The sequence below is a fragment of the Pan paniscus genome, chromosome 15 (assembly GCF_029289425.2).
Source record: "Pan paniscus chromosome 15, NHGRI_mPanPan1-v2.0_pri, whole genome shotgun sequence".
NCBI classification, from domain to species: domain Eukaryota; kingdom Metazoa; phylum Chordata; class Mammalia; order Primates; family Hominidae; genus Pan; species Pan paniscus.
In genome coordinates this window covers 33173248-33183060 of record NC_073264.2, presented here as the reverse complement: position 1 = coordinate 33183060, position 9813 = coordinate 33173248, and the positions used below count along the sequence as shown (strand labels likewise).

The following is a 9813-nucleotide window of genomic DNA, read 5'->3' as shown; positions in this document are numbered from 1 at the left end:
AACTCTTCAAATGAGGTGGTGTAAGTTCCTAAACTTTAATCTTTTTTTGTTCAAAATAATTTGGCTATTCTGGACACTCTAGTTACATGAAAATGTTAGAATCAAGTTGTCAATTTCAGTAAGAGTCTTGTTGGATTTTGACAGAAATCACATTGGATATAGATCAATTTGGGGAGAATAGATATTTTAAACATGTCAAGTCTTCCAAACTTTGAACATGGTATGTCTCACCACCTAAATGTTTTCTTTGATTTCTTCATTAGTGTTTTGAAGTTGTCAGAATAACAGATCTTTTACATATCTTATTATATTTACATGTAAATATTTCATGGTTTTTTGGGTGCTATAAATCGAACTTTTTTCATTCAATTTCTAATTGTTTATTGCTAGTATACAGAAATAAAATTGGTTTTGTATGTCGACCTTGCATACTGCATCTCTGCTAAATCCATGTATTAGTTCTAGTTGCTTTTGTGTATATTATTTAGAATGTTCTCCATAGACAATCAATTTGTCTGTGAACAGAGGTGGTTTTATTTCTTCCTTTCTAATCTATATGCCCTTATTTCTTTTTCTATTGCACTAGGAAAGACCTTAGGTATGATAATGAATAAAATGGTGAGCTTGGACAGCCTTGCAGTGGGTCTTTCGCCATTAGCAATGATGTTAGTTGTAGTTCTTTGTTGATGCCTTTTATTAGGTTGAAAAAGTTGTTTTCTATTTCTAGTTTGCTAATTCTTATTGCAAATGAATGTTCAGTTTTGTTATATGCTTGGTCTATACCTATTCAAATAAACATGCTTTTTTTCTTTAGTCTGTTTTGCTTTACTGTTTCTTCTTGAATCTGCCATACATTGATTGATGTTCAAATGTTGAACCAACCTTGCGTTCCCAGGAAAATGACCTTGTAGTCATATGTATTATCCTTTTATATAATGCTGGATTCAATTAAGTAAGATTTGTTGAAGAATTTTCTGTCTATGTTTATGAGGAGCATTTGTCTGTATTCTTCTTTTCTGGTATTGTCTTTGTCTTTGGTTTGCATATTAGGGTAATGCTGGCTTCACAAAATGAGTTGGAAAGTGCCCCCTCTATTTTCTGGTAAAGTTTGTGTAGAACTGGTATTATTCCTTCATTCAATGTTGGGTAGATTTTGACAGTAAAGGCATCTGGGGCTAGAGTTTTCTTTGTTGGTTCTTAACACAAATTATATTTTTAAAAGTAATTTATGACTACTCAGTAATAAACTATATTAAAGGAATATATCTATTCCATAAGTGAGCTTTGGTAGTTTCTTTCAAAGCATTTGTCTATTTCATCTAAGTCTTCAATTTAATGGGCATAAAGTTGTTTGTAATCTTTCTTATTGTCCTTTTCATGTCTGTAATAATGTCTCCTTTTCATTCCTGATTTGTTGATTTATGTCATCTTTCTTTCTCCCGTTTCTTAATGAGCCTGGCTAAAGGTTTGCCAATTTTGTTCACCTTTTCAAAATATCAGTCTTTTAATTACACTCTATTGAGATGTGAAGAATGGAAAATAAATATCACTCCTTAACAAACAGGCAAACTACCTGTACTTCAGTCTACCTTTGGAGTTGGTGGCAAAATTTTAGAATAAGCTTAGTTCTTGTTTTATAGCTACTGTTCCTTCCTCCATGTCTAAACCTGCATGTATATTCCAACCGCCATTTGTTTCAGTAGACTTCCTTGAAGCATCTGCAGACAACAGTCAAATGAAGGAGGAGAAGAGGGCAGGGAATTTTATATGTGGATCTTCTCTCGGTCATGTATTTATGAGTAAAGACCATCTTTCCCATTTCCCTATGATATGTATTAAATGGTGACATACAACTTTAAGTCATTCTTTTTTTGAAAAAAGTTAAGTTTGGTTTAAGTAATTTTTGTATTCACAAGTGCTCAGTGATCATCTATATTTTCTTCTTCCTCAACAGACAATAAATACACAAAGAATATCTGAAACTTTAAGTCATTACTTCCTTCTCAGAGTGATATGATTACAGTGTGTCCACAAATAATTTTATTCATGATATTAATTAGTATAATTTGGTCCAGTAAATTTCAGTTCAGATATAGCAGTTTGTGTTTTTTTAACTTTTATTTTTATTTTGAGATAATTGTAGATTTACATGCAGTTGAAATAATACAGAGATTCCATGTGCCCTTCACCCAATTTCCCCCAGTGATAACATCTTGCAAAACTATAGCACAATATCACAACTGGGATACTGACATTGATAGCTGTGATATAGAACATTTCCATCATCACAAGGATCCCTCATGTTTCTCACAGCCACGCCCAATTCTCTCCCATCCTCACCCCCTCCTTAACACAGCCACCATTAATCTGTTCTCCATTTCTATAATTATGTCACTTCAAGAACGTTATATAAATGGAATCTTTTGGTACAAAACCTTTTTAAATTGGCTTTTTTCATTCAGCATAATTCTCTGGAATTATAAGTTGCTGCCTGTACCCATAGTTTGTTCTTTTTTATTGCTGAGTAGCACTCACGGTATGAATGTACTATGGTTTGTTTAATCATTTACCCAATGAAGAAAATCTGGGTTGCTTTTGGTTATTACACATAAAATTGCAATAAACATCAATGTACATGTTTTTGTGTGAAAACATGCTTATAATAATGTGAAACTCTATGTCTAATTTTCTAGTTGAGAACTGTAGAGCAACAGATGTCAAGACATTTGCCAAAAGTGACAGACCACTTCTTTATAAATGTGAATTAACTAATGGCTCACACTTATCAGTACTTGCAGCTTTAAAACTATCTGCTACCTGACTTTGAAAAGTCATTGACTCTATCTCTTTGAGCTTCAATTAGACAAGATAAATGTTTTTCAAAATGTATTATTTGAAATGTGAACTTCATGAAATGCTCTGAAAAAGGGGGGGGTGGATTTCATGGCCAAAAAAAGTTTGAGGAAATGCTAAATATTGCATCTCCCCCAATGTTTTTTTTTTTTTTTTTTTTGAGATGGAGTCGCACTCCATTGACCGGGCTGGAGTGCAGTGGTACAATCTCCACTCACTGCAACCTCAGCCTCCCGGGTTGAAATGATTCTCCTGCCTCAGCCTCCCGAGTAGCTGGGATTACAGGCGTATGCCACCACGCCCAGCTAATTTTTGTATTTTTAGTAGAGACGGGGTTTCACCATGTTGGTCAGGCTGGTCTTGAACTCCTGACCTCATGATCCACCCGCCTCAACCTCCCAAAGTGCTGGGATTACAGGTGTGAGCCACCACGCCTAGCCACCACCCACTTTTTTTAATTAACAAAAGCACATTGGTGTACAAAAAGATGAATCTAATATCGAATTACTCAAGTTCAAATCCAAGCTCCATCACTTGCTAGATACAGTAACTCTCAGCAAGACACTCAAGGTTGAGTGCCTTCAAATTATATCTCAAATTACTTATCTGTAAAATGGAGACAATAGTACCCACTCACACAAATGGAAGAACAATTATAATTAACTTGTTAAATGTTAGCTATTATTCTTACTGCCATGATTACCAGAATCATCATCAACATCATCATGGTCTTACTAAAAATACATATGTTCAGGCTCCACTCCTGGAGACTGAAATTCATTAAGTCTGGGGTACGGTGTGATCCAGATGAAGAAGCAGAGGTTCATATTAAGAACATATCCAAGACAGTACCAAAGACAGGATTCAAAGACAGTCCAAATTGCCTGGTGGGAAGGCGTAATACTTATGCCCATACACAAATTTAGTATATCATTTAAATTACTAATTCTGTGGTCCTGCAAAAAGTGTACAGTTCTCTCCCAAAATGGACTTGTAACATCATAAACTCATGATTTCTAAAGGGGTAATTCAATAAAATAAAATGCAGTTCTTTGCAGGTGGTACACACCAGCTTTCAAAAAATTCCTAAATATAGCAGTTAACATTGATACATCAAAGTTTTGTGAACCTTAGCTTAGCAAGTCAGATATGAAGACATTCTTTCCTTAGAAATAAAACAGTTATGATTTCTATTATTTCTGTAGGTTCCATCACCACATTGCTGATTTCCAAAGGTCCTCTTAATGTCAGTACCAGGCAAATTTCCAGGACACTTGGGGAATCATTCTGAAGGTGATGGCAATCTTCTTACCACTTCCACAGCAATCCTCAAGTAAGCTTTGGCCTGGAAAAGAACAAACTTATTTGTTCTGTATTTCTCTTCAGCAGACATTGAATGACTCATCAACTGTTTGTTATAGAGGCCCACTCTATTTGATAGTAAAAAGGCTGAGTGAGATGAGGAAATTCAGTATTGAGAAGATAGTGCTGTATACATTGCAGGCGGCACAAGGAAGAAAGAATTTTAGATTATTTGGAGGGTAATTATTTGGAAGGTGACTCTGAAGTAATATTTAGTACCAGAAATTACTGTTTTCCAAATTCTAATTCTGGTGTCAGCAAACTAGCAACCCAGTCTAGTTGCAGAGAGATTACACCTTTTTGCTCTGAAAAATTGATATCTTGAGTTAGAGACTGCCAAAACTTCTTTATAAGAGCTGTTAGTCATTTTAAGGAGGACTATTTATTACCATGCTACAGTTTATCTTAGGAAAGCATTTTCTTCATCTCCCCGAGAATGGTGTGTAATACCAGCACCAAGCACCTATAGGCTCTTTCACCTGGTAAAAAATGGATATCATGCAAAAAATCCTGGTTCCATTGTTACACTCCTTATGTCTGGGATCCCAGTGTCATGGGACACTAAGAGCAGCTCTTAAGCCACAGAGTGGGCCACAAGCTAACCTAATGCCTGCATGGTAATGATATTTGCATTTTAAGAGTTCCTTTAAATAAATGTAATGCAAAATTACTTATATCCTCTACCTTATTCATAAAAAGTAACTGTAGAACACAATAGTAAAATTTTCTAAAACCATTAATTTCTACATTGATAATTGATACGGTTTGGCTGTGTCCCCACGCAAATCTCATCTTGAATTGTAACTCCCACAGTTCCCATGTGTTGTGGAAGGAACCCAGTAGGAGGTGATTGAATCACGGGGTGGGTCTTTCCCATGCTGGTCTTGTGATAATAAGTCTCATGAGATCTGATAGCTTTAAAAACAGGAGTCTCTCTCCACAAGCTCTCTTTTTGCCTGCCACCATCCATGTAAGACGACTTGTTCCTGCTTGCCTTTCACCTCCTTCCATGATTGTGAGGCCTTCCTAGCCAGATGGAACTGTAAGTCCAATAAACCTCTTTCTTTTGTAAACTGCCCAGTCTCTGGTATGTCTTTATCAGCAGTGTGAAAACAAACTATTACGGTAAGTTGGTACCAGTAGAGTGTGGCGTTGCTGAAAAGATACCCGAAAATGTGGAAGTGACTTTGGAACTGGGTAACAGGCAGCAGTTGGAACAGTTTGGAGGGCTCAGAAGAAGACAGGAAAATGTGGGAAAGTTTGGAACTTCCCAGAGACTTCAGTGGCTTTGACAAAAATGCTGATACTGATATGAACAATAAGGTCCAGGCTAAGATGGTCTCAGATGGAGATGAGGAAGTTGTTGGGAACTGAAACAAAGGTGACTCTTGTTATGTTTTATCAAAGAGACTGGCAGCATTTTGTCCCTGCCCTAGAGATTTGTGGAACTTTGAATTTGAGAAAGATGATTTAGGGTACCTGGCAGAAGAAATTTCTAAGCAGCAAAGCATTCAAGAGGTTAAAGGTATTCAGTTTTATAAGGGAAGCAGAGCATAAAGGTTCAGAAAATTTGCAGCCTGACACTGTGATAGGAATAGAAAATCCCATTTCCTGAGGAGAAATTCAAGCCTGCTGCAGAAATTTGTATAAGTAACTAGGAGCCGAATGTTAATCCCCAAGACAATGGGGAAAACGTCTCCAGGGCATGTCAGAGGTCTTCATGGCAGCCTCTCCCATCACAGGTCTGGAGGCCTAGGAGGAAAATATAATTTTTCTGGGCTGGGCCCAGAGTCCCCGTGTTGTGTGCAGACTAGGGACTTGGTGCCCTGCTCCTCAGCTGCTCCAGCCATGGCTGAAAGGGGCCAATGAAGAGCTCAGGCCATGGCTTCAGAGGGTGCAGCGAGCCTCAAGCCTTGGCAGCTTCCGCATGGTGTTGAGCCTGTGGGTGCACAGAAATCAAGAATTGAGGTTTGGGAACCTCCACCTAGATTTCAGATGTATGGAAATACCTGGATGCCCAGGCAGAAGTTTGCTGTAGGGGCGAGGTCCTTACGAAGAACCTCTGCTAGGGCAGTGCAGAAGAGAAATGTGGGGTCAGAGCCCCCAGAGTCCCTACTGGGGCACGACCTAGTGGAGTTGTGAGAAGACAGTCACCATCCTCCAGACCCCACAATGGCAGATCCACTGACAACTTGTACGGTGTGCCTGAAAAAGCTGCAGAAACTCAACGCCAAACCATGAAGGCAGCCGGGAGGGAGGCTATACTCTGCAAAACGACAGGGGCAAAGCTGCCCAAGACTATGGGAACTCACCTCTTGCATCAGCGTGACCTAGATGTGAGACATAGAGTCAAGGGAGATAATTTTGGAGCTTTAAGCTTTGACTGTCCCACCCGATTTCAGACTTGCATGGGGCCTGTAGCCCCTTTGTTTTGGCCAATTTCTCCCATTTAGAACAGCTGTATTTACCCAATGCCTGTACCCCCACTGTATCTAGGAAGTAACTAACTTGCTTTTGATTTTACAGGCTCATAGGCGGAAGGGACTTGCCTTGTCTCAGATGAGACTTTGGACTGTGGACATTTTAATTAATGCTGAAATGAGTTAAGACTTTCGGGGACTGTTGGGAAGGCATGATTGGGTTTGAAATGTGAGGACATGTGATTTGGGAGGGGCTGGGGTGGAGTGATATGGTTTGGCTGTGTCCCCACCCAAATCTCATCTTCAATTGTAACTCCCACAATTCCCATGTGTCATGGGAAGAACCTGGTGGGAGGTGATTGAATCATGGGGTGGGTCTTTCCCATGCTGTTCTCATAACAGTGAATCTCATGAGATCTGATAGCTTAAAAAAAATGGGAGTCTACCTGCACAAGCTCTCTTTTTGCCTGCCGCCATCCATGTAAGACATGACTTGTTCCTCCTTGCCATTCACCTTCCTCCATGATTGTGAGACCTCCCTAGCCACATGGAACTGTAAGTCCAACAAACCTCTTTCTTTTGTAAACTGCCCAGTCCCTGGTATGTCTTTATCAGCAGTGTGAAAACAAACGAATAAAATAATATGCTTACAGTTATATATTTATATACAACTAATGAAAACAGCTAAGATTTACTGAGTACTTAATATTTGCCAAGTGTTATTCATCTTCACAGTTACTCTGGGGGTAAATTCTATCATTATCCCAACTTTACAGATAAGGAAACATCCAGAAAGGTAAATAATTTTGTCGAAAACATTATAGCTAGTAAGAGATGAGCTGGGCTTTGAACCTAAGCTGACCAATTCCCAGACTCTGCACAGTAAAAAGAGATGTTTGTGGTCTATTTGCCCTGACTTGATGAAGTGCTTTAAGAGTGTTTCGCATGTCTTTATTTTTAAAGACTATGCTTGAGCCCTAACAGCTAAATCATGATTTATTTTACCAGAAAAGTATTAAAAGTCATTTTAAGAGAGTCCTTAATAAAAAAAAACTCTAAAAACATGAATAAGGCTTTAAATGTTTTTATTGAGTACCTACTATACCAAGTACTTTATGTAAATAATCTCACTTAGACACGTAAAACAAGCATCATCAGCTCAACTTGGATGATGAAACCAGGAGTTATTTGCTCAAGGTCATGAAGTCAGGCTGGAAAACCTTCAAACCTGGGTCCAACTGACTCTAAAGTCCAGCTTTTTCCACTACACCACATGTTAAACAGTAAACCCAAATACAAGTAATTATAATCATAAAGCATAGTCTAAAAATGGGTTCTTCTCTGCTGTAGTTAACAGAAACAATAGTTTTTGTTTATAAATAGAAATAACATCTACTTATAAAGAAAGGTTTCTCTCAAATCAAATGTGCTGATTTTCACCCATACATCTTTATAAATACCTTTTATCTCCTAGTAGCTTTTCTATGTACTTATGCCTAATATTTTGTGATGAAAATTTAAAGTTCACTAAAGCAAGATGAGACAAGGCCATCATTCTGTAATCTTTTAGTATTTATCTACATTAAATTAGAGACATAAACCTATCAGAATACAAAAAATACTGAATAATTCCAGAACAATCAAATTGGCTACATTTAACCTTTCCTTTTTAATGGACTATCTCCAAACTTTGACTTCTAATATATCACATTCAAAGTAACAGATTGTCAGTTGCTGAGAAACCACTGAAAGTGCTTAGTTTAACAGTTTCAATTTCTCAAAAACTGTTGAGGCTAAATTTTTTAGCCAGTGCAGTTTTATTTCAACAAATACATTTTGGTTTGTATTGTGTGCAAGGCATTGTGTTGGGAAATCTGTGGTGTGTAATGATATAAAAGAGGGGCAGAACAGTTCATTGGTGAAGAGTTGGGGCCTTGAAGTCAGACAGCCATGGTTTAGAATCTTGGCTTTATTACTTACCAGCTGTGAGGCTTTGGGCAAGTTACTCAACCCTTCTAGGCTCAGTTTCCATATCTGTAAACTGGTTATAATAATTATATCTAGCTCAAAGCATTTTCGGAGTATTAAGTGAGAATACGGCATGTGAATTGTTGGTACAGAGGAAGCATATAATAAATATCTGTAGCTGCTGTTATTATCATTATAGTCTCAAGAAATTTACAATCTCATTGAAGAGCTCATATGAACATGTCCTTTGGGCACTGTTCCCACCTGAGGAATAATTAAATCAAATCTATCTTTCTTTTGTTTAATCCATAACTAGCAAAAAAGTAACACACACACATATCATATGTAAAGGACATAACTGAGATAACTCAAACTATTAATACTCTCTTCTTTCATCAACTCTACACAGACTAACCCTTTTCTCCTATTCAAGATCTTTTTGTTAGGTCATCTAGAGGCACAGATAATACAGTTGGACCCTACTGTCCGCTATGCCATTAACTAGCAACAGGGAATGAATGGTAACCAAAGTGCACAAAGGTCTTTTCCTTTGTTTTTGTTTTTAAATATTTGAAGTCCCAATTTATCATACACAGTCATTTCATATTAAGATTGTGAGGTGATAATTTAGAAATTGTAAGAAAATAAAGTTCCCACTAATATTTGAAAGTCTTTACCAGGAATATCTTATAGCACATCTTTCTGTAGCTAATATTCTTACTTGATAAAAAGGATAAAACCACAATGTTATCAGCTAATCACAGGTCCATTCCTTGTATTCTGGTCTTAATCAAGAGCAGAAGGTAGTTTTAATTGCATCAACAATATTAATCATACCAGCATGCGGGGATGCTATTGAATTTAGGGGTTCTGAATTCTAAATATCGCCTTCTCACCCCTCCTCTATTGTTTTCTTTGGCTACTTTACACTACTCACATTTGGAGTCTTACTTGCTTTTCCTAAATGGTGTACATGTGCAGAAGGTTTTGCCCATTGTCTGAGCAAGCAGCAGACTATTAGTACTTTTTAATTGGTACTAACAGCTCTTCCAACATTTCCAATGATGTCTTAAATTCACCACAATTCATATCTTTAAATTAATCACTACCTTTTTAGTGTTTGCCTCTTCTGAAAGTTAAATGTTACTGGGAGAGTTAAATCCTCAGTGTGTAATTCTAAAGGATTTTGTGGGCAGAGAATAAGAGCCCT

The 9813-nt window shown here is 37.4% G+C and overlaps 1 protein-coding gene across 8 annotated transcripts in view; it reads right to left on the bottom strand.

The window, feature by feature from the left end:
• Window positions 1-2099: 2099 nt before the first annotated feature.
• Window positions 2100-9813, bottom strand: part of NUBPL (NUBP iron-sulfur cluster assembly factor, mitochondrial) — a 290082-nt gene continuing 282368 nt past the window's right edge. For all 8 annotated transcript variants that reach the window (XM_003821202.6, XM_008974688.6, XM_034937397.3 and 5 more), the window contains one exon: window positions 2100-4198. In XM_003821202.6, the coding sequence (XP_003821250.2) occupies window positions 4136-4198 (63 nt within the window). In that variant the 3' untranslated portion in view covers window positions 2100-4135. The remainder of the gene's footprint in view (window positions 4199-9813) is intronic.